At 48.2% G+C, this 25,639-nt stretch overlaps 1 protein-coding gene across 1 annotated transcript in view; it reads left to right on the top strand.

Annotated features, from left to right (window-relative positions):
* The window catches only part of KSR2 (kinase suppressor of ras 2), a 311,598-nt gene that overhangs the window by 250,888 nt on the left and 35,071 nt on the right, over positions 1-25,639 (top strand). Inside the window, exons 10-13 of the mRNA XM_024758568.1 lie at positions 1,145-1,186; positions 1,831-1,903; positions 4,906-4,954; positions 6,776-7,143. Of these exons, the coding sequence (XP_024614336.1) occupies positions 1,145-1,186; positions 1,831-1,903; positions 4,906-4,954; positions 6,776-7,143 (532 nt within the window). The remainder of the gene's footprint in view (positions 1-1,144; positions 1,187-1,830; positions 1,904-4,905; positions 4,955-6,775; positions 7,144-25,639) is intronic.

The raw sequence follows: 25,639 nt of genomic DNA on the forward strand, positions 1-25,639 counted from the left end.
GTTGCAAAATAACATCCATCACCTCACATAGTTATCAATTGTTTTTCCTTGTGATGAGAACTTTTAAGATCTACTCTCTTAGCATCTTTCAAATAGACGATACAGTATTGTTAATTACTGTCACCATGCTGTACATCACATCCCCAGGACTTATTTGTCTTATAACTAGACGTTTGTACCTTTTGACCACTTCACCCAATTCTCCTATCCCCATTCCCCACTTCTGGCAATCACAGATCTGATCTCTGTTTCCATGAGTTTGTTTTTTTATAGATTCTGCATGTAAGTGAGATCATACTGTTTGTCTTTCTCTGCCTGACTTATTTCACTTAGCATAATACCCTCTAGGTCCATCCATGTTGTCACAAATGACAAGATTTCATTCTTTATTATGGCTGAATAGTTTTCAATTGTGTGTATATATGTGTGTGTGTGTGTGTGTGTGTGTGTGTGTGTGTGTGTGTGTGTGTGTGTATTCTTTATCCATTTGTCTGTTGATGGGGACTTAGGTTGTTTCCATGTCTTTGGGATAGTGATGTCTTTTCCTTCGGATATATACCCAGAAGTGGAATCACTGAATCATACGGTAGTTCTAATTTTAATATTTTTAGGAACCCCCATACTGTTTTCTATAGTGGCTCTACCAATTTACATTCCCATCAACAATGCACAAGGGTTTCCTTTCCTTTACATCTTTACCAACTACTTGTTATTTCTTGTCTTTTTGATAATAGACATCCTAACAGTTGTGAGGTGATACCTTATTGTGGTCATAAAAGATTTTTTTTAAGCCACTGTCATCGCTCTGCCAGAAGGGAGAAGATTACTGTGTTAGATTATGGCTTTAGAGACTTTTCTCTCTGTATATGTGTGTCCTTACGCATTTACGCATTTAACAGAGATGCTCAGGATGGCTGTCTGAGTTGGGGTGCTCTGTTTTCAGGGAGTGTCAGTGGGAGGGTTGGCTTGGATGTTTCTGGCTTCTTTACACGTGTTCTCAGTCCCTTGGAATTCGGGGTGTCTGCAGAAGTCTGGAAACCTCAGGGGCGGGCAGAGAACCACAGGTGGCCGCAGGAGCCCCATTTGTTACCCGAAGGGCCCACCCAGGGCAGCGCTCACTGTGATGTTCTCTTCCTTTCGCAAGCGTCCCACTACTACAAATACAGACAGCAGTTCATTTTCCCAGGTGAGTTTCATTTGAGCGCAGTTCCTCCCGAGCAAGCTCTCTGAGGCGTGGCAGCTGCTGGAGGGGATGGAGGCAAAGGTTGCCGGGGGTGAATGAGCCCCGAGAGGATGGGGTGGAATCCCCAGACCACAGGCTGGCGACTGGCTATGGAGGTGGAGGAGGAAGGGTGGAGGGGTCCAAGGGCACCGACGAGGTCCCAGAGCACAGTAGGAAGGCCTGAGTGGGTGGTCTGCAGTGCAAGGATGGGCAAGGGTGAAGAGGGGTCTAGAACCACGTGGCAGGGGAGAGATGGTCAAAGGGGCTTGAGTCGGGCACTGGGAGACGTGAAACCAAGTGGCCTCATTATCCCAAAGGGGACTCAGGAGTGAGGAGGTTCCAGTGGGTGCTTCAGGCCAGAGGCTTAGGGCCTCCGGCAGCCCCCAGGTGACAGTGGGGAACTTTGTTCAGGATGTCATCTAGACCACTCGTGCACCTAGGCAGGTAAATTCAAGTGGCCAGGGAAGGGAGAGAGGGGATTGTGCAGTCCCAGGGACTCATGGTCTGGTGAGAAGTTCTCAGCTGCCGGCATCTCCTGGGAATCAGGCTTTTGGGGGTGGTTGTGGACCCCGAGTTTGGTTTCTTACTGTCTAATCTTTGACTCTCAGATGTGGTGCCGGTGCCAGAGACGCCGACCCGGGCGCCCCAGGTCATCCTGCATCCAGTGACCTCGAATCCAATGTAAGTGGAACAGAGACCTTTCCCCTGCCCTGGCCCTTCAGTTTGCTCAGGGTCATGTCTTCTTTCTTCCTTCTCCTGGAAATGATGGGGTGGGAGGTGGGGGAGAAGTATGAGAGGGCCATAGAGACAAGGGAATAACTCAAGCTAAGAGAGAGAGAGTGTGACAGCCCAGGCCAAGAGAGGGACAGTACCCATCCCCTTGAGTCACTTCTGCCTTGTGTCCCTGGCCCTGCCGATCAAGTGTGATTTCCAGGGACCAGACCACTTCCTTCAGACCCCCAGACCCTCCTATGATCAGAAAGACCACTTCCCCCAGGCAATAGCTGGAGCTTAATGAAAAGGCAATTATTCTACATCATTATCCCCCTTTTAAAAAGGATAATTTAGGTTTATACCAGGGATCAGCAACTTACAGCCTATGGGACAAATCCAACTTTCAGCATATTTTTATAAATAAAGTTTTATTGGAACACAGCCATGCCCATTTGTTCACAATGTGCTGTCTATGGAGGCTTTCAGACTACAACAGCAGAGATGAGTAGTTGCAACAGAGACCGTATGGCCTGCAAAGTGTAAAATATCTACTACCTGGCCCTTTGCAGAACAAGTTTGCTGATCCCTGGTTTATAACATTATAAAAATAAAATTAGCTAATTTTGCGAAATTTGGACTATTCTATAAAAAAAGAAAGGAAAAAGAATCACTTATAATTGCACCACTCTTAGAAGTGTGCTCTATTCATATTTTACATACTTGTGATCCACACTATATGCAATTTCTATCCTGCTCTGTTTATCCCTTAATGCTATAACATCACATTTTTTCATATTATTCTGGGCTCTTCATACACATTGATTTTAATGAATGTAAAATATCATATCGATGCGGAATAACTTCCTTAACCATTTCCCTACCGCCGGATCTTACATCTTCCTATACCTCACTGTTGTAAACAACTCTGCAACAAACATCTTTGTGTGTGGTGTCTTTAGCATCCTTAAGATACAGACCCTCTTTCCAGGTGGTCTAGTGAAATCACCTTCCTTAACTTCTTTGGTTGTGACCCAAGTCTGGGGCATGCTAGGGACCTAATTCTGATTTGACTTCTTTCCCAACTCACATTTTTGCCTACTTGGTTTTCCTTCTGACTACCCTAGCTGCTCCATCCTTTCTGACCCATGTTATAGCCTTTGTTAAAGACCCAAATGGTACATTTCTGAAATCAAAGGAGGAGCAACTTGCCCAGGGATATTGTGCTGACATCTAGCTCCAGATCATTTCTCTGCTGCACATAAACCAATTCCACAATTTGTGCAAGATGAACTCCAGGTTATTAACTGAGAGTCAGGGAGTGCCAGTGAAAAACGGAGTCCGTAAGTGCCTGCGATCTGCTTAAATGTGCGTGGAGTGATGGGAACTGACTCTTTGCAGAAGGGAAATCATTAAGTAGCCCCGGCTGCTGTAATCACGCCTTGATACAAGCAGAGGCGAGCAGTCCATTTTGTTTGGCATGAGGAAGGACTCCAGGTGCCTTGTTCCACCCAAATCCCCCCCAGTGCGTCCGGATTCCGGCATGTCAGCTGTCGTGATGTGGTTTCCGCCTTCCCAAGCTGTACTGTAAATTATTGGCTAATAGGATGGCAAACGCTACTTCTTTCTCCTTCTTTGAGTTCTTAGTCTTCCAGACTCCCCCTCACCACTCCTCCTCCAGCAAGCAGACTGACTCTGTCTGCAGGGTCAGCAGCTTTCTGGGTGAGGTCTGAGGGTCAAGATAGGGGAGGTCCCCCTCAAATGAGGAGGTGGGTCAGGGGAACCTGCTAAGTTTCCACTGCGGAAGTAGGAAGGGGGTGTGGTGGCCACTGTGATCCCTTCCTCCCACCAGTTCCAGCTCACTCCGTAAACACATCCTCTGCTCTAAAAACCCACTTCCCCAAAATCCTTTAACACATATGGTGCCCCACATCTCCATCACATACCATGTGTTCCAACATGCCCACACATCCCCAATACATCACCAGTTACACCGTCAAGAATGGCACGCCCCCTCCCCCAGCATCCCCAGTATGTACACCCAACTCACACGCACACAGAGCAACCCCTGCACAGAGCACATTCCATAATACCCACACAGTCCTCGGTGGACACTTAACACTCACATTGTACCCCCAGCACCCATATCCAGCTTGTTCCTGTACTCAGAACACAACTGCAGCTCACAAGCTCATGAATATGCATGAATCACACACACACACATACACACACACACACACACACATGCCTGTGTCTTCCACGCCAGTACGGTCTGGCTTCCTCCTCCCCATTCTCACCCTGCACGTGTCTTCTGGACGTGATTGGCAAGGTGCAACTCAAAACACTGCTAATCTTCAAATATATCCAGTAATCCTCTCTCCTGGGAATGTCCACACCCTCCATTTATTCAATACATACCTAACTTTCAACCCTTGTTGCCTGTACCCTTTCTGCACAACAGTGGTAATATAAATATTCCTTAAAGTCAGGAAGCCGTGTCAATTTCAACTCTGTATCCCTCTAAAGGTCTGGCACTGTTCCTGGCACATAATTCTAACCAAATGAATGAATGAATAAACGAGCAAAAAACCAAATGAACACTAGGATCCTTCCAAAAGATTCAAAACTGTAGAGATCTGATTCATTCTCTCCTAGGAAACACCTAGAGCTCTAAGGATCCTGCCATCCATGGCATTTAGGCCAGTTTATAAGGAAACTGCTAGATTAGTGGAAACCAACAAAGAAAAATGAGCCCTGAGCAGGCCAGAAAATCTATTTAAGACAATGTCCTTGCACACCACTCCTTGGTGGCAAGGTTTTGGATTATTCTAGACACAAGCGTTGAAGTGAACTTGCAGAAAAAGGCTTGGTGGTGAGGACTTCTCATTTTAAGACATTTCTTACATGGATCAGGTCAATGCATGGACCCATCTTTTCACCTGAGGGTCACGTTTATTTTTCTTTCTCTAAAGCTTGGAAGGAAATCCATTACTTCAAATTGAAGTGGAGCCAACCTCAGAGGTGAGAACCGGAGAGCAATGAAGCAACTTTTTCCGGGGGCTACCCACTTGGCAAAGCTGATTGATGTCTTTGATGACGCAGAGGGCTTGGGGCGGGCTGGGGGTGCAGTGGCCCTGTTTGACGGCTGTTCTAACTCCGGGGCGACTAACGAGTGGGTGACCCCTCCCGGCACTGAACCTAATGGGCCGTTATATGGTGTGCATCACGGGAGAGCGAGTTGTACACAAGGTAGCAAGTGATTTGCGTTCTTAGTTGAAAATTCAGCTCAAGGCTGGGTGAGTACCAAGGGGGATGTGCCCCGCTGCTTTCTGAAGAACACGTGGAAGGTGGAGACGGCAGCCTCAGGGACACTGGCTTGGCGGGGTGTTGAGAATGTTCTGGGGCTTCTTCCCACCTGCCAGAGCCCCTGGAGGAATAAATGAAGTCTTCGGGGTGAGAACCAGAGCCCTGACTCCTTGGCTCTGCTGGTCTGTCCTGAACTGAAGGGAGTGGAGTCAGGGTTTCCAGAGAAAATCATGTCCTTTTCTGGAACCATTGTGGTAGTTGGAAAGTGACCGTGAAAGAAGGTGTATTTCCTGGGTCATTTCTCCTGAGTGTGCCACTGGGGACAGCTTGCTCAGATTTGGGGTCCGAGAGACCTGTACCCAGCCAAGGGGCCACCTTCTCCGGCTGTCTTGTCAGACTCCAAGCCCCTGAAAATCCCCCCGGCTCAGGCACCTGCTGCTCCCCCATTCCAGCCAAAGAACCCAAGGGCCAGGACCCTGCAGCCCCAGGTGCCCCCAGACACCAGGCTGCGAAGGTAGGTCCCTGGGCCTTGAGTGTCTAACTGTTGCAGTGGTCATGTCTAAGTGTGCCTGAGTCATGTGGGTGTGCAGGGTAAAAATGAAGAGTCCTGGCCCTGGCCTTATGACATTCTGGTTCAGAAAATCTGGGTGGGGCCTAGGAATCTGCATTTTATAAGCCATCCCAGTGGATGTTTCCCACAGGCGGTCAGGTCTGTGCAAAGAACTCAACAGATCTTCACCTTATTGAAAACCTCACACCACCCCCAGGGGCAGATGTCATTAGCCCCACTTTATGATGAGGAAAAGAAGGCCCAGAGAAGTGAAGTGACTTGCCCAAGGTCACACAGCGGCCAGATTCCAGCTCATTCGGTCTGAGTGTTAGGCTCATTCTGTCAACCTCTCCCTCTTGTATCTCAGCTGCACAGGAACCCCCGGCCTCTGGCCTGTGCTGAGTAGCTCTGACATCTCTCAGTTCCTGCCTCCTCAATTCCAAATTCCCTGGGGAAACGAAGGCCCTCCATGTCGAGGGTTGTCATGTTATATGTAGGTGTATGGTGTACCCATATTTCAGCCTGTCGTTTTTCTTACTCCCACATAAATAATCAGGCAAGTCAAAACATCATGGTCGAGTAGGAGGGCATCAGATATTAGGATCTGAGAGGCCTGCATCTTAATCCTAGCTCAGCCTGGCTGCCTGACCAGAGCTAGGCACTTCCCACAGGGACCAACCATCCCCGTTTGCCAGTTTTCCAAGTGTGAGACTTTCAGTGCCCAAACGGGCAATGTCATGGGAAACCGGAATACGTGGTCCTCCTAGCATTTCCCCTCTCTGAGCCTCAGTTTCCCTGTAGCACAAGAGGGATGGCTCGCCAGGATCTCCCTTTCAGCTCCTTCATTGCAGTACAGTGATAGGCAGGAGGTACCTGGGCAAATAGACACGTGTGCACCAGCCGAAAACACACAGTGGGGCACAGTGGGACCTGGCGGGCAGGTGGGGCTGCGGCGGGAACTGACCCCTCTCCCCCTCTGGCCGCAGAACGAGGAGGGTCACGATGAGGCCGAGGAGTCGGAGGATGACTTTGAGGAGATGAACCTGTCCCTGCTCTCGGCCCGGAGCTTCCCGCGCAAGGCCAGCCAGACCAGCATCTTCCTTCAGGAGTGGGACATCCCCTTTGAGCAGCTGGAGATCGGCGAGCTCATCGGGAAGGGCCGCTTCGGGCAGGTGTACCATGGCCGCTGGCACGGGGAGGTGGCCATCCGGCTGATCGACACTGAGAGGGATAATGAAGACCAGCTCAAGGCCTTCAAGCGGGAGGTGATGGCCTACAGGCAGACGCGGCACGAGAACGTGGTACTCTTCATGGGCGCCTGCATGAGCCCGCCCCGCCTGGCCATCATCACCAGGTCAGTCCCACCCGGGCTCCCCGCCCGTATGCTTGTTCCCAAAGCCCTGCTTCCGGCAGCGTTGAGAAACACGGGTTCTGGTGAATTCAACATTCTGGTAAATAGAGAGTCTCTGGCTTTACCAAATCACAACTTACATGGTTTGAAGATTTGAGAGTCCAGAAAATACGATTAATGCTAGAACTCTTTGGCAGAGTGGTGCCCTGGAGCGGGCACCACATGGGAAGTCAGAAAGGCTGATTCTAAACCCGCCTGTGCTCCATATTTGTGAAACAGCGTCTCTGAGACTCACTTTCTCCAAATGTAAATTGAACGGATTAGGCTAAATCAGGGATCAGCAAACTTTCTCTCTAAAGGACCCAACAGTATTTTTGGCTTTGTGGGCCATACAGTTTCTCTAGTGACTGCTCAACTCTGCTACTGTAGTGTGAAAGCAGCCTCAGACAAGATGTAAATGGATGTATGTGGCTGTGTGCCAATAAAACATTATTAACACAACCAGGCGATGGGCTGGGTTTGGCCTGCAGACCCTAGTTTGTTGACCCCTGGACTGACATTCTGATGACTTGCTCTGGCTTTCATTAAAATAGCAGAGCACTTTTGTCGAACTCTACCATGGTTGTTTTAAATATCCAGGATCCATGGTCTATAGCTGCACAAAAGGGGTAGTTAACAGAGAACTGACATTAAGAAAATGTCACATGATAGGAACTTTCTTGGACTTGCTCTCTCTAACCTGTAGGCATTGAAAAAAAATAGCTTTGGTTTCAGTTGACCAGTTGTGGAACAATCCTTTGGTGTGTTTTTAAACCCTGGCCTTTGCTCCTCTGTTGCGTTAGGACTGGCCACAGCAGCAGGGTTCTTGGTGTGTCCTGTGATGCCAAGTGTCCATTAGGAGGCTTCTCATTCTTATTCTCAGCGCAAGCAATAAGATCCCAAATACACAAGCCTCACATTTGGGCAGGTGCCATAGTGGGAGCTGTGGGCTCAGGGAAGAGCTGCTGTGTCTTTGATCTGTTCCCTTGTGATCCATACAAAGCCTTTTTGAGTCCATTTGTAAGATCTGGGTGATCGGTAGAAGGTGTGTTATTGTCCGTCACCATTGATTATGCAGTTGGTGGGTTGACTGAAACCCACGTGTCAAATGGTAAGTGCTTGCAAAGGACTAGAGATCTAAGGATGGCCCTTCAACCCTCCTTAAACCAGGGTAGAAATTGACGGTTCTCAGCTCTACACAGGACCAGAAGTGGCTCTCAAATAATCAGCCCAGATCATATTCAGGGGCTGAGCTGTCCTGATTAGGTGAGTGTATCAGTAAGCTTTTGCTGAGTAACAAATACCCCAAAGTCACAGTTTCTTTCTAGTCTGCAAACAGTTCTGGGCTGAGCCAGGCTCAGTAGCTGGGCTCTTAGATGTGTCTGTGGTCCGCTGGCTGGTCAGACTGAGGGCTGGTCAGTCTCAGACGCATTCACTCATGTGTCTGCTGGTTGGCAGACTGTCAGTTGGGGTGCCTCAGCTCTTCTCCACACAGCCTCTCATCCCCACAACAGGCCAGCCTGGGCTCATTCCCATGGGTAGTCTCAGGGTTCCAAATGCAGCAAGACAACAAGAGGTCAAGCCCTGTTGGACAAGTGCCTTTCACATCTCTGTCTGCGTTGCATTGGCCAAGTCACATGGCCAATCTCCAACCAAGGCATGGAGAACAGAGTCTGCCTTTGGATGGGAGGATTTGCAATGCCATGTTGCAAGAACGTGGATGCAGGGAGAGAGACAGTCTGCAGCCATTCTTACCACCTACCACTGCATGTAAGACCCTTAGCTCCCTTTTCTTTCCCCTTTCTAGTATATATCATCTATATTAGCAGGCTGTCAATGGTCCTTTACTTGAGGTGCACAAGTCTGGTTGGAAGGTGGTCTTTCCCCCACCACTGGCCTTCTGCCCACTGTTCCCACCAGTCTGTTAACCCAACTTTCTCTCTGGTCAGCCCCTCACCTTCTGACCTGCTAACCCGTCTTTTTCAAATCCCCCAAATTAGAAATTTGAAATCCATCATCTCTTCTCCTTTGCCTAGACCCTCTAAGGACCTCCCGGCCTCTGACTTTTTCAGGGGTATCAGTGGAACCCAGTTACCCAAACCTCCCTCCCCTCTTTCCCAAGGGCTGGCTAATTGGAAATGGATGGATTCAGTCAGCAGCCATCCTTGAAAAAAGAGTGGTCATTATGAAAATGTGTTGCTCCCCCTGCAAGCCAGCTGCGTTGGCAGCCCCTCTTCTACTACATACAAAATTCTGAGTCCCCCTCCCCAAGCACCATAACTGCCTGCAGATTTCACAAATAGCGCAGCCTTTTCCTGGCACCATGATAAAGACTCTGCAGCTTTGGGACATATAATTGGTCTCTGAAGTGTTTTGGTATTTTGTTTGAAGAAGCCAGATGAGCCCCAAAGAAGTGACATTTACTGCATATTATTGTGTCGTTATATATTTATCTTAGAGAGCGGCTGAGTGCCCTCCTCTCTCCCGTTCAGCAACATCCACTTGTTGGCCACCCCGGTTTCTTATCTGAACATTCAGTTTGAAACCAAATATTTGAGTAATTTGATTAATCACTCGCATTCGTGCAGTTGGTTGGCAGAGGTTGATGGTTGGATGATAGCCAACCAACTGGAACAGTTTCTGGACCCTGGATTTATTTTACAGGGAACATCAGACCAGATAATTACCTGGCATATTCCAGATAAATTCACAATGGCATGTTCTAGCCAATTACCTAGTAATTATCGTTGAAGTTAACAAGTATTTCTAAGATTAGCTTCCTTGTAATGCGATGTGTATGGCTCTTGGGGAATGAGTAATAACCAACTAGTTACCCAATTGCTAGATCCACAAATGCAATTAGCAGCAGTATTGCTAAATCATTTCACGATTGGGTCATTATGAGATGATTGCAAAGCTATCGACAGTCGGCACAATTGCTCATTTTTTAAAACTCCAGATGGAATTTGAATGCCAATAAAGATAGAGTTGAATGAAAGCATCTCTTATCCTTCTACCTTGCTGCAGCGTTTCTGTTTTTTTTTTTCTTTTTAACATATTTATTGGAGTATAATTGCTTTACTATGGTGTGTTAGTTTCTGCTTTATAACAAAGTGAATCGGTTATACATATACATATGTTCCCATATCTCTTCCCTCTTGCGTCTCCCTCCCTCCCACCCTCCCTGTCCCACCCCTTTACGTGGTCACAAACCACCTAGCTGATCTCCCTGTGCCATGCGGCTGCTTCCCACTAGCTATCCACTCTACGTTTGGTAGTGTATATATGTCCATGCCACTCTCTCACTTCGTCACAGCTTACCCTTCCCCCTCCCCATATCCTCAAGTCCATGCTCTAGGAGGTCTGTGTCTTTATTCCCGTCCTACCCCTAGGCTCTTCATGACATTTTTTTTTTCATTCAGGAAACACAGCAGTGACTAACACAGATGAGTATAGCCTCTCTCGAGCTTTCGCGCCACCCTAGTCTCGGAGTTCCCACCCCTGCCCCTCAGGCCGCGTCCCCGTGCAAGGCGGGGCTGCGTGGTGATGCCGCTGCAGCGTTTCTTAGACCACAGTTTCCCCATCTGTAAAATGAGCAGGTAAAAGCAGATGTTTGTTGCAGGGTCCTTCTTTGGTTCTCTGAGACTGCGCTGTTTCAGAAGCAGACTGGAACTGCTCTGGAGCTGCACTTCCCAAAATATGGTCCACCAGGACTTGCTGCATCAGAGCCAACAAAGGGAGGTGGGTCGCTAAAATGCAGGCTCCTGGGTGCCACCTCTATTAGTTTCCTAGGGCTGTCATGACAAATTGCCACAAACTTGATGGCTTAAAACGCCACACATTCATTCTCTTACAGGTCTGCAGGTCTGAAGCCTGGAGTGGGTCTCGCTAGGCTAATATCAAGGCAAGCTTGCTTTCTTTTCTGGAGGCTACAGAGGAGAATCTGTGTCCTTGCCTTTCCCAGCCTTTGGAGCTGCCCTCCTTGCATTTCTTGGCTTGTGGCCCCTTCCTCCATCTTCAAAGCCAGCAGCATGGCGTCTTCCGGCATCACGGATCACATCTCTCTCTTATAAGGACTCTTGTGATTACGTGTAGGATCCACCCAGATAATCCAAGATAATCTCCCATTTCAAGATGCTTGACTTAATCACACATGCCAAGTCCCTTTTGCCATATAAAGTAACTGTCACAGTTTCTAGCGATTAGTAGCTGGATATCGTTGGCAGCCATTTTTCAGTCTGCCACATACTCTCAGGCTGGTGCATCCAGTCTATTTGTAGGTGAAGCCTTTTCAACCAAGCTCCCCAGCCCATTCTAATTTGACTAATATTTGGGAACCCTGCCTTAGAGAGTGTTGCCAGGAAGTACTGTTATGTGCCCAGCATTGGTGTCAGATGTGTCCAGCTAGTGCAAAGGGAAATGGAAGTGGGGAAATTTTCCAAGGAAAATAGACCAGACAGAATTACATAGTATTGGGATCTCGGTGGGAGGTAATTCGTTATTTATCTGGTGACAGGGGTAGGGGTCAACCTACCTTAGCTTGGGGCCATGGAGACAAAGAGAAAGCAATTCCCTGAAATTGACGTCTCCCAGAGGGCTTCACTGGGGGATAGTGATCCCACTGAACCCATCCCATTGTTTAAAACATACCAACACCTACCCCAGTCTCTCAACCTCGACACTGTGACATTTGGGGCTGGATGATTCATTTATGGGGTCTGTCCCGTGCGTTCTAGGATGTTTAGCAGCATCCCTGCCTCCTTCCCACTAAATGCCGGTAGTACCAAGTCCCTAGTTGTGATAACCCAGATGTCTTCAAACATTGCCAACGTCCTCTGGGGCAAAGTCGCCCCAGTGAGAACTATTGCCCTGGGGTCTCTAATTTAATTAGCCTGGATGGGGCTGGGACCTCAGTAAAAAACCTCCCCAGGTGACTCTATCGGCAGTCAGGAGACGCTCTGAGACCCTCTGTCGTAGGACCTAAAATCTTGGTCTGGATTTTATGCTCCGTGCAGCAAGCAGGGACAACATCTGGTGTCTTTGAGGGCAAAAACTGGGAAACTTCCAAAATGAAGGGTGACAGCCCAAGGGAAGTATTTTGGCAGCTGCAGAGGCAACAACAGTTCAAGGAAATGTCAGTTTATCTACCCTAACTTCCCAACATGATCAGAGAGCTGATGGCTTCAGCTGCCGCCAGCATCCTCTCCTCCAGCCCATCCCACTGCCCTTGGCCAGCCCAGGAAATGCTGTGTTATGAAGACCGCCCTATCGTGGTTGCTGTTTTAACAGCGGACGAGGGTCTGCACCAGTGTAGGGGAAGCCGAGGGAGGGAGAAACTGCCTCATTCTGCCCAGAAAGGTTGTCTCGTTGTCCTCCTTAGCTTCTGCACCAGCCCTCCCTCAGGACAGGAGGACATGGAGAGCTGTGGGCCAGGCAGAGACTGTAGTTCTGTCACCTGCTTCCTTTTCTTGCAACTGAAGGAGGCACAACTAATCTTCATTGTTGAAACCATTTCACTGATTGAGGGGCATTTATTTAATGTTAATAAATGCAGAACCCCCAAAATAAACCCCCAAAAGCAACAGATTCCACCAGCCTTCAGCAAGGCACAGTGATGGTCTCCCGGTTATCACTGTGCCCATTTTACAGGTGGGAAGACTGAGGTCTGAGGTTGGCAAGGTCAAGGGAGCCCTTGCCCAGGTCGTAGAACAAATAATTGGCAGAACTTGGAGTTGAGCAAATGTACATCTGAATATTAGTCTAGCTTGTTCCTTCTTTGCCACCGGGTTGAGGGGGATGGGCTCAGCCCATAAGCAATAACCGGTCGGGGGAGTTTGCCACCTTTGATCATATCCAAATCAGCTGGTGAACTTGGTAACAATACAAGGCCATGCCCCGTCTCACTCCAACGAGCCAAGGCCTCTGACTTTTTTATTGAGTTCCAGAGAACTGGGTACACCACAGTTTGAGAACCACTTTCTTATTAAACTGAGTTTCATTTTTTTGGAGCTTTGGTTTTCTGTTTATGTACTTCTGAAATGCCCTGTAAGTTCCCATGGGGCCAACACACACACCTCTTCCGTGTACACCCTAAATGACACCCCAGCTCTCTCCTTTCTCTCTCCCATTCTTGTCCTCTCTCCCACACCCCTTCTCTCATTCGTACAAACGCATGCTGTGTTATTCTCTTTCCCTGTAAAAGACTCATTTCATTAATATTAGCAACTCACAAAGGTCAGATAGCCCAGAAGTCCCCACCCCCCAAATAATTTTCTAGAATTCCCCAAATTGTTTAAATCTGTGGTTCATATTGTGCGCCCCCCCCCCTTGACCAGCATCACCTGGGAACTTGTTAGAAATGCAAATTCTTATCCCCTCCCTGCCAATCAAAGGCTTGGGGGTGGGCCAAGCCCCTCCAGGAGATTCTGATGCATGCTGGAGCTCAGACCCCTGCTTTAAAGAAACCTGTTCCTGCTTCCTGTGCTGGGCAAGCGGACTTTTCTACTGCCTAGAGTTTCCCGCATACTTCAAAACCTCCTTGCCCCCTCACCCAGCGATTCTGCCAGGAGGCACTGAGAGGTGAGCAGCTGAGTCCAAGGTGAGCGAGGGCCTAGAATGTCCCAGTGTAAGAACCAGCAGGGGCCTTAGAGCCGTCTCTTAGCTTCAGTTCACTAATGTACTTTCCACGGTCATTTACTGGACCTGTCTGAGAGCCAGGCTGGGGGCTGGATGCTCAGAACATAGTTCCTACATTTTACACAAGGACTTCATGTGCCAGTAGAAGAGACAGATAATAACAAGTTAAACAGATAATTAAGATAATTAAAGCATTTTGTTAAGTGCTATGAAGGCCAGAAACAGTGGGAGGGCTGGGGTCAGAGCCACAGGTTTGCGACTTTGAAGAGGCGCTCGGAAGAGCTGTCCAGGGTTGGGGGGGGGGTGACATTTGAGCTGAGACCTAAGGACGAGGAGGAGATGGCTGTGCAGAGAGGCAGAGAAAGCAGTCTGAGCAGCAGTACAGCAGGTACAAAGCGCCTGAGGTTGTTACAGAACCAAATTTGGGTTTGCTCACCTACGCACAGTGAGGCCAACCTACTGACACCGGGTTGTGGTGAAGGAAGGTGCAGCATTTACTGCAGGGTGTCCAGCAAGGAGTACAGGCTGAACTCTCTAATGGCCCTCAGGGAAGTGTTTTTAAAGACAGAGGGAGGGAGGAGGGTGTGGGGTATGTGATCAGCTCGTGGACATTCTTCTGATTGGTTGGTGGTGGAGTAGTCCGGAGTCAACATCATCAATCTTCTGGTTCCAACTGGTGTGGTCTGGGGTCTACATGCTTGTGGGCAGCATTTAGTTAACTTCTTCCACCTGGTGGGGGATTCAGTATCTGCCAAACAGCTCAGAGGATGTGGCTTAGAATATTATCTACAACCCTTGAAGAGGAACTAAAGGTCCTTGACTTTGCTTAATGGCTAAACTATTATTGTTTTGTCTTGCTTGACTGTTTTCCTTTGTTTCTGCATTTTCTCACTTCTCTAATTAAATTTGTTCTTTGAAACCCAGGGAAGGCCTGGGAGGCTAAAATTTTTCTATAAACTAGAGGCAAGGGGAGGACGTGGCGGGGGTGTCTATCCCGGGAAGGCCCCATAGGGTTCTGCTCGGTTACAATCCCCCCTTTTCTTCGATACTTCTCAATCTTCAGGGGGAACAGGGGCGGGACGAGAAAAGGAATAAAGTTTTGGGTACAGAGGTGACTCATAAACTCGGCAGCGGAAGCCGGTTTTAGGTGGACTGGGTTTCATGGTGGGAATGAGATGGGCGCATCTGAGGACCACAAGGAAACAAGTGCAAGCGATGGCAGGGTGGGGGGAGGGAAGGAGCTGCGGGGCCTCAGAAGTGCAGCTAAAGCCTTGCCGTTTATCCTAATGCCGGGGAAGCTAGTGAAAGATTTTAAACAGGAGCTGCTCCCACCACTCTGGAAGTTTCCTGGTGGCCTGGCTGCTGCCTCCTTTGACACTCAGCTGCTTGTATCAAATGTGTCGAAACCCATTTGGTCGAGAGCCATGAGGCCATCGACCAAGCCCAGCTTTGAAGGACACAGGCCGAGGTGTCCCGGCCATCAGCGTGACGTTTCTACCGCGTGGAGCTTCAGGAAAGATACTGAATGATTCCTCTGCATTTGGGGACACAGTGAACTTCATCAAGATGCTTTTGCAGGGACAGGAGTAGGAGGAAGTGTTACATAAACGTCTGGTCTCGATGGAGGGGATTGGGCTGTGCACCCCAGGAAAGAGAAGGAAGGAAGGACAGCGTTTCCCCCCTGCTGATGGGAAGATTTTATTTCTCACTTAGCGCATGTCATCACTCCCCTTGCCGGGTGCCCAGAGTCCACGTGCAATTCTGCAGTCACGTCATCTTGACCGTATTGCCCACATGCACACGTCCCCATCTCCCAGGGGTGAGGTGGTACTGAAATCCCACAGGGCCTCATTTGCACAGCATTTTAAATCCAGTAAGTATCGGGAGCTATGTAATAGGTTATTTATTTCCAACTCCAAATCAGTCCCTGTTTTTCATGTTTTCAAATATAATAGTGCCAAGCTCCTATGTTTGACAAATGGAGGACGCTCCCTTCTGCTAAGATGGTAACTCAGTGCCCCAGTGAGATCTCGACTTACGTTTTCTGTAACTCTGTACTTGTGGGCTTTCTGATTTTTTTTTTCTTCAGGCCAGTTTGACCGTCCTAAATATATCATACAAGAGTTGGGAGGCCTGAGCACATGAAGATTCCTCCCCCCCGCCCCCGTCATCTAGTGGAATTGGCTTCCTTTTATGTTCAAAAAGCTGAATTGCTTTCCCTTTTTATAAAGCACAGCTGAAAAGGTTTTTTTTGTCTGTGGCTGTCTTCAATTGTGCTGGAATTTAAAATGCCCCGCACTTTTGTGAAGGAAGCCTATAAATGTACGAAATCATTGTTATTATTAGTGTCATTTCATGTATATTGTACGTGCCTGCTGGTAAATGATCATGTGACCAGCAGAGGACTTGCATGGGTGAAGATTATGCCACTGGCCACCGCTTTCCTCGAATCTCAACGATTCTACACTGGCATGTGTGACATCTGTCATCCCTTGACTTTTGCATCTTATTACACAAGTGATAACTCGTTTGTGGTTGAAAATACAGATCAGCAAAAAGAAGAAAGTGAAATTCACCCAGAATGTCTCCAGACAGAGAGAATCACATTAACATTTTGCTCTGTATCCTTCCAGGCAGTTTTCTGAGTAAATACGCCAACTCACAGTCTGTATTTGTCAGGGTAATAGTAGCTGCTGTAACAAATAAGCCTCGAAACATTAAGTGGCTTAACACAAGAGAAATGTATTTCTTGCTCATGTAATAGTTCAAGGTGGGTGTTTCTGGATCGCACGTGGCTGTTCTCCGTGTGTAGAGGGATTCACACCCAATCCCATCTTTTGGAGTTGTCCCCGGGGCTCAGAATCCTCTGCTTCTAGTTGGGCAAAGAGGAAGAACATGAAGGGTCATATGGGAGGTTTCCATGAGCCAAGCTGAGAAGTGGTGCACATCATTCCTCTCGTGTGCCATAGGCTGTCCCAGCCCCTTGGCCACACCTGACTGCAAGGGAGGCTGAGAAATGACTCACTGTATCCCTGGGAAGAAAACGACGTGGCTTTTGATGAAGAGCCAGAAGCTCTGTGACAAACACACATTTATGGGTGGATCTCCTTCTCCCATTGAAGGCAGACTCCTCCACCAACCCTGTTCGTGGCCGGCTATTTTCACTAAATAACTTCTGCATGGACAATACCTGTTTGGGTTTGAGTCTGTTACTGCCAATGTCGTTACTCCTGTTTGCCTCAGTTTTCTCATCTGTAAAATGGGGATAACAATGATCTCTTTTGCAAGGTAGGGATAAGAATTGGAGATCTTGTATGAAAAGGCTGCAGCTTAATGCCTCCTGTAACTGGAGGTGCTCGATACCTTGTATCTCCCGGTCACTGTGGTAATAATGATGACATTCTAACAGTGACGATGCCAGCAGTAATGAAAATGATAGCAGCAATTAGGAGAAGTAGTATATTTTCAGGTGCCAAAGCCTTGGTGCTGCAAAGACAAGATGTTTTATGTTTATTATAATATCAGATGATATGAATTAATTGCTGTGGTTTGACCTCTTTGGTTTGTGACCTAGCTCTGCTCCAGGCTTGTGCCTTGGCCACGTGGCTTAACCTCTGTAAGCTTTGAGCTGCCCAGGAGATATCAAGTCGGGGCTGAATATACTGGTCTAAAGCTCAGATGAAAGGTCGGGGCTGGAAATAAACACATGTGTCATCTGCGTGGAAGTGGTGATTGAAGCTCTGGGCTTCGGTGGACGCTGAGGTCATCCTCCTCTCTCCCCTAGAGGACCCTGGAGGGTCATCCAAGGGCAGAGCCTGGAGCGTCTCCAGCACTGGGTGGCCTGATCAGGAAGGGCCACCCTGCACGAGACTGAGGAGAAGCAGGCAGGGCAGTAGAAGCAACCAGAAGCACCTGGAGTCAGGAAGCCAATCCAAAGAGGCTCCCGCCGCCCAGCTTCCCTGCCCTCGGTCCCTCCTAATGACATCACTGTGTTTTATTTTCCGTAGGGCACTTCTCACCACAAGATAATATTTTGTTCCTCAGTTTGTTTGCTGCTTGCCTCCTTTCCCTACATCCCCACCTTAGAACATAAGCCCCAGGAACGCAGGACCTCAGCTGTTTGACACACCTCTGTGTCCCCAGCCCCTAAAATATTAGGTCCTCCTTAAATACGTTTTGAATGAATGAATAACATTCTAAAACTACATTTGCACGCATTATCACAGCCTGCTTCTCTAGGCAAGTGTGGTAGCAAACAATGAATGGTACCATTTACTTAGAATCACTGAGGAATGAGTGGGACTTAAGTAAAATATAGTACAAACCAGTCATGGGGTGACTATAGGATGTGGGAGAGTTAGTGGTGATGGCAAGAAACAAGATGCCAATAAGGTGGTGTAGATGATAAAAATACAATAAAGGCTGAATGGTTTGGGGGTATTTGCTTCCAACACTCATCACGTATAACGTCCTGGCACTGATGTTGGGAATGAAGAGAGGTGGGCATGGCCTCTGCAGCCGTGGCACTTACAGGCAGACAAGTAACTGGGTGATTCTCAAAGGGTCCTAATGGCTGCTGTAGGATCATAGGGGGCTGGCTGTGGGGCCCCAGAGTGGCCCCCTTATCCAACCAGTTGGCCAGATGGACAAGAAGGTATTGGCATTCCCAGTAGAGGGGCCGGCACGTGCAAAGGGCTGGAGGTTAGGGGAAAGCAAGGCCAGGGGAATGGGGGCGCGATGGGACGCAAGAGGCAGGAACTGGCATGTAGGATCCATATGGGGAATAACAAGAGACAGGAAGCTGGAGATGGTCTTAAAGGACCTCGAGAGCCAAGCTAAGGACTCGGAACTCTTCTCCTAAAGGCAGGCGGAAGCCACCCAGAGTTGTAACCAGAGGAGTGACAACGTCCGGTTTGCAATTTAGAAAGACCGCTTCGGGGCGATCCCTTTTCTTAGGAGAGCTTGTCTCAGGATTGCTGACGTGCTTCCCCGATTTAAGAAGGGTGTGGACAGTCGGTGTTGATCCTAATCTGATGTCAGTGGGAACCAGCGCAGGTTTTAATGCCCTAGGTCCTAAAAGATACTCGGCTCGACTCCCTAAGGGGAAAGCAACTGTGCGCTGGCAGCCCTCTGGAAATGAAGGCATCTTCAACAGCTTTATTTACCCCAGTTAAAAATAGCTGCAGTCCCATGTTTTGAAGGCAAATGTGGGCAACAGCAGCTCCTTAACATGTGTTCCTGAAACCAGAGGGACGGTTTCTTCTGCACTTCTGCACTTCTTAAACAAAGATTCAGGAGCACAGGGGCAGCTTCACGGAGGGAGCTGAAATGGTAATTAAAAGCTGGTTGCCTGCAATCTGATCGACCTGTGTGCGCATTCTGGTTTTTCTGTCTTCTAGATCATTTTAACAACCCTCTAAAGTAGGCACCATGCAACTCTGCCGTTTACAGACAAGGAAACAGGGAGCGGAAGCACGGTGCCTAAGGTTATAAAGCTAGGAAGAGGCAGGATTTAAACCCAAGACTGTGTGTTTCAGACCAAAGTCCGGATTAAACCGTCTTCTTGTCCTCTTTCCCTTAGACATACCTAAGTCTGTCTCCCTTCTCCATGCCTCGTGGGCCTCCACTGCTGCGTCCTCTCCCCCGCGGAGGGCAACAGTTGCCCCACGTCCTAGTCAGATTCACTTTCCAAGCCACCAAACTTGCCAGCCTTGTGACTTGTTGAGCTGGCCCTGGTATTTGTCCCTTTCCCTCCCTCCCTGTGTGGCAGACTCCAAGGTGGCCAGAATGGGCAGAGAGTGAGAGATGTCAGATCAGTGGGTTTTCACCACTCTGGGAACTCGCCGGCCCTGGGGTAGGGTTTGATGGTCACCTGGCTAGAGTTGCTTGGGCACTGCTCAACTTCTGCTTTGTCCCTGCCTGATCCTGTTTAAGATAATTAAGCCCATAAATCAAATAATAAATAGATATTGACTCTTTGTCATGGAGTATATCAGAATTGATTGACCACTGGGAGTACTGCTTTCCTCAATCGATGGGGAGGTGGGGGGATAAATAAATCTTGATAATGACTGGCAAGAGGAAGATGGATAGGTATATTAATATATGCACTGGGAGCATATATCTTCAAATGTGAAATAAGAGTTTGTTTTGGCAGAAGGGGAGAACAGGAGAAGCAGACAGAGACTGACCATATCCCTAGACCCAAGCAGGGTACCAGGCACTCGCTGATTTTTTTGGTGAACTGCAGAAATCCAAGGAGAGATTTGCCTTAAAGAGAAACTATAGTGTTTACTCTTTCTAGTCTGTGGATGTCCAAGCACCCAGAGATCCCTTCTGCCCAAGGGCTGCGTTGTTCTGTTCGTGTTTGGCCTTCCAGTGTCAACTGGAAGGAAAGAGGAGGGAAGGACTAGAAATGGTGGTGGGGTGGGGAGGGCAGGAGAGGGGATACTGGGCTGCATAGTTGCTGACAACACACACTGAGAAAGAGACTGCAGATCCACATCATGTTCGCGGAGCAAAATCAAGAGTTGGGTTGAGTTTCAGGGGCCACTGAATCTTTCAAGAGGCGATGTTAAGTAGGCTTTTAGATAAATCGTTGTTCAGAGATGAGTTCTAGCCTAGAGATATAAAACTGGGAGCCATCTGTGCTGTGAGACAGTAAGAGCCGTGGGCCTGGGGAGCTGGCCCGAGGCAGTGCTCATCAAACTTGACTGCATATTAGAATCCCCTGGAGGGCTCATGCAGACACAGGTTGTTGGGCTCTACCCTCAGCTTCGGATCCAGTAGCTCTTGGGTGGGGGCCTAAGAAATTGCATTTTTAACATGTTCCCAGGTGACGCCAATGCTGCAGGTGTGGGAACCTCACTTTGAGAACCAGCGGACCTGGGGGAAAAAAACCAAAGTGAGAACAGAGGGTTCCTGCAAAGACTGCTAAGTAGGGGCCAGAGAGAGAAAAACCAGGAGAGTGTGTTATCATGGAAACCTGGGGCAGATGGTGTTTTAACAAGAGGTCCTTTCAGCGGGTGTTGAAAGGACAGACAAGATGCAGCTGGAGACGTGGCCCTCAGAATTCTTGCAGCCTTAAGAGTTTGTTGGCTTGTGGATTTATACCTACTTGCAGACTTCCCTATTCACCTGCTCAGTGACCCGTGACACCCCCAGCTGTGATCCTAGGTGTCTGTCATGTGCCTTCCAGGTTAGGACTAGGATTCAGGTCGGAATGGAGCTCTTCACCTTCCAAACCAGAAGGATGATGGGACTGTTTCAGTGATGCTGGTGACAGGGATAGGAGGGGTCTGAGGCACAGCTGGAAGATCCATTCCCAGGAACAGCCCAGCAGGAAAGAGCTGAAATTCATCAGGATGGCTGTGTGGAGTCGCTGAGGCCGGAAATGAATCTACTTGGGGGAGACGTTCTCTCTGGGCACTGCACTGCATTGTTTTCAAAACGTATCAGTGATGCTCAGCCACCACCATCCTTTTAAAAATAAGGGAAATTGGTTGCTTGGTTGAATCATTGTTGTGAAAAGGCACTGTGAATATTTATTAAGGGGAACATTTATTGAACATCTACTACACGCTGGATACTGTGCTAAGAACTTTACAGACATTGCGTCATGTAATTGTTGTCCCCGTTTTACAGATGAGGGACTTGGATGAAGTGGCTTGTGTGAGGCTGAGTCAGTGTCTAACTTGACCTTTCTGAGCCGAGTCTTAAGGCTGCCTTAACTCCACCAGGCTGTTCTGTCCTGTGTCATCTTAGACTGAATTAGTTCTTTGTTTGAACATTTTTTTAATTACTTATTTTTTCTTCCGGTTTTATTGAGATATAATTGACATGCAGTGCTGTATAAGTTTAAGGTGTACTTCATGATGATTTGACTTACATCATGAGATGAGCACTGCAAGGTTAGTGACCATCCATCATCTCATATGGCTACAAAATTAAGGAAATCGAAAAAAATATATTTTCCTTGTGATGAGAACTCTTAGGATTTTCTCTCTTAACAACTTTCGTATGTAACCTACAGCAGTGTTCTTTTTGGCTGTTCTGCAAGGCCCTCCAGCTCAGTGTCATAGTCTGGCCACTTCTCTCACCCTTGGGAACGGAGTCAAATTTATGGGAATTTCTCCCCGTGTAGAAATTTTAAACTGAAAAGGAAAGTTCTTGCATGTCAGAGTCAAGCTTCTGTGGATCTTTGAGTGCCTGGCCTTCTAGATCATCAGAAAATACCAAGTTGACGGTCACCAAAGGAGCCTGTGGGGAAATGTTTAGTTTACCAGTTGTCCGGATCTGAGTGATTAGATTTTGGTGCAGATTTAGCAGCACGGGTTTTTCTTTTGTATTTGTAATGATTTAGCCTTTCTGAGCCTCAAGTTTCTGCGTCTGTACGATGGAGATAATAATAGTCTCCACCTCATGGGTTTGTCGTGAGGACTAAGTGAGCTCATACATGTAAGACACTGAGAACAGAGCCTGGCACACACTGAGTGCTCTGTAAGTGTTAGCATCTGTTGTCATTGCTGCAGTTTTTATTACTACTAGCCCTACACCATGGGTACCCAATGGAGGTGAACAGAAATACAACCCACGTCCTGTGCTGCAATAGAAAGAACCTGAGATCTGAAGTTAGGAGTTCCGGGTGAATGTTCTAACCTGATTACTTGCTGACTGTGTGACCTTGGACAAATCATGTCACCTCTCTGAGCCTCACTCTTCTCACCTGTCGATCGGGGATGACGTATTTCCCTGGGTGGCTAGGAGGAGCATATAAAATGCCAGAACTGAAAACTCTGCATAAAGTGACCAGGACTAGAGAACTGTGGGATAATTTAAAATCACATAATAAGGGCTTCCCTGGTGGTGCAGTGATTGAGAGTCTGCCTGCTAATGCAGGGGACGTGGGTTCGTGCCCCGGTCCGGGAAGATCCCACATGCTGCGGAGTGGCTGGGCCCGTGAGCCATGGCCGCTGAGCCTGTGCGTCTGGAGAGACCACAGCAGTGAGGCCCGCGTACCGCAAAAAAAAAAAAAAAAAAAAAAAAAAAAAAAAAAAAATCACATAATAAGAACAGTAATAGTTTATGAAGCACTGAGTGTGTGTCTGGCAGTGCTCTAAGCACTTTGACTTTTCCCAACGACCACATAAGGTTGTTACTTCTGTAAGGGTGGAGCTGGGACTTGAACTTAGTTCTGCTACCGTCAAAGCAAGCATACACAAGTACTTTCTTGGCAAAGAGGACCTTCTAGTTGAATTAGCAGGCAGCAGTGACCCGAGTTTAAAGTTGGGATGGCAACTGAGGGGACCTGCAATCAGTACCCCCTTCTTGGGGCTTACGCCCTCTGGTCTCTGGGGAAGTGACCATCCTCAGGCTGTGACTGACGAGCGAGAAGCAGAGCTCCCCTCTCCTGAGCCCCCTTGTCACCTTCTCTCTTTGATGAGAACAGAGTCTTGTGGCTGAGAAGCTGCTCTTGCCTTTAATCAAAAGGTTTGTCTCTGAGTCCTCTTCAAAAGAGGATTCCGTGTCTTCCAGGTGTTCAAAAGACCCAGAGGAGCACCAAGCAGGGAACAGATCAAGTACTTTCAAAGGCAGGGAAGGAGTCGCAACAGTCTTGAGCATTTTCCCAGCTGAGGCCAGTCCCTCCAACGCAGTTATTAGCACAGCCCGTTGGGATTTGGGGGACATAACAAGGATTCTCAGCGGACTTGTTTGGAAGCGTTTGTAGACCATTGAGAACTGTGGTAGCATCTCAGTCACTGGAATCTGATCTCTCTCTGAGCAACAAGAGCTGCCTGTGACAGTTTCTCAAAATTGGAGATGCCGCACTGCAGCCCAGTGGATTATTATTCTGTCTTGTTAATAAACCACTCTTTCTCTGGCTCAGCTAGCCTTGCGGCCCTTCCTTCTGCAGGACCTCTGGCCCCTCTGGCCTCCCTGCTCTCCTTCTTCCTCTCCTGCTTTCAGCCTTGATGCCGGCACACCCCTGGGGCTGATCTTACCACCCAGATATGGAGTATAGAGATGAAAAACTGGGGCCCAGGGCAATGGGCCTCCTGTCAGGTGCCGAGTGTGGCAAGGGAAGAGCTCAGAAGGAGGAAAGGGCCAAGAATTCAAGAAGTCCTTCTGCTGTCACCTTAGACAGGCCTCTAACCTTTCAGTTTCCTTGTTGGTGAAATGATTCTAACATTACCTATTTCATCCTCAGTTGGGTCATTTACAACCTTGTCTGGACCTGGTTGGCCTAAGCTGGACCCTTAGAAGTAAATGACCCTCATCTGTCTATCCATCTTCTCACCAATTTATCCATTCACCTTATACCCTCTCCCCCTTCATAGACCTATCCACCCGCCCTTCCACCCATCCCACATCTACCCACCTGCCTTTCCCATACATTCATCCATACAACATCTGCCTTCTGAACTACCCATCCATCCATCCATCCATCCATCCTCCCACCTATCCATTCAGGCACTCAGCTACCTACTCTTCTAATGATCCAGCCGTCGAGCCATTCAGCAGATAGTTGTGGAGAGCTGTTCTCTTAGGCACTGCCATTTACTGGGAATGAGTAAATTCTTCAGAGATGTGATGGAGTCGGTGTGTCGTAATTAAAGCCAATCCTCGAAGCAGCTCAAGATGGCAGGGTCTGGCAGGGTCTAGCAGGGAGGCTGTGGTCAGCATCATTCTGGTGTCACTGGGCTGGGGCCAACGACAAATGAGTCTACGGAAGCATCCATGGACGGGAATTTCAGTAGACTGCACGTCTGTGGAAAGGAACTGTAGGCCATATTCCCAGATATGAAAAGAGAACAGACCACCCAAATGAAAAACCAGGCAGCAAGGCTAAAAGATGGAGAATCACCTTTGCCTCCATGTTTCCTTCCCTTCGCTTCAGATTTTTGTGGAACTCTATGCTGAGAAGCATGGAAGCTGAGACCCTGGTGATGAATGGAGGAGGAAAGGTGGTCAGAGGGTGATCTTGGGTGGTGGGAGAGGGGGAGGAAGGTGTCCATTTAGGAGGCTCTGAGGTAGCTTAGCAAGTTTTCCGAAGGTTGGTGGTAGGGAGGGGCCTGCAGGGCTGATTGCTGCCTGTGTTACACCCCATTAACTCCCAACTCATGATAATTTATCAGTGGCATGCTGGAGTTTACTTATTCATTATTTATTGAGAAAGTGTTTGCTAAGCAAATCAGCAGTTCAGACAAGATCACAGGGAGGTAGGTTTAACTCACTCAAGAAATCCAACCAGAGCACATTCATTGTCTGAAGGCAGATGGAGGTGCTGGTGACAGATGGACACCCACTGGCCTTCGTGGTTCCTGCCTCGCAACCTCAGAAATCTTCACTTGCTCTCAGAATGGTCTCTCTCTAAGGAACACATCTCACCCCCTCTCCTGCCCCATCCAGTCCAAATTGGACAGTCAGCTCTATGTTGCCATTTTAGTATCACAGTTAAACCCTTCGGTCAACCCTAGTAAGAATACCTTTGGAGTCAAGTGTCCAAACGAGGTCAAGTGTCCAAACCCCTTATCTTTTGTGAGATGAATGGCCATGGCTTTCTTTAGATGTCTTGAAGATCTGGTCCTTTTGTTTGATGAGGCATGTCCCTGGAACCTTTTAGGTTCTGTTAAAGCAAAAAGAGGATCCTCACACCTTTTCTTCTCCAGAGAATCTAGACCTGCATTCCAGTCCGGGCTCCCTCACTTAGTGCCCCAGCAAGATCAGGAAGTCACTTCCCCTCCCTGAGCCTCAGTTTCCTCCGCTGTAAAATGGGGGTGATGAGAGTACCAAGCTCACAGGGTTATGTGGAGGGGTGAAGGTG

Source organism: Neophocaena asiaeorientalis, unplaced genomic scaffold (assembly GCF_003031525.2).
Source record: "Neophocaena asiaeorientalis asiaeorientalis breed wild unplaced genomic scaffold, Neophocaena_asiaeorientalis_V1.1 scaffold77, whole genome shotgun sequence".
Lineage (NCBI taxonomy): Eukaryota > Metazoa > Chordata > Mammalia > Artiodactyla > Phocoenidae > Neophocaena > Neophocaena asiaeorientalis.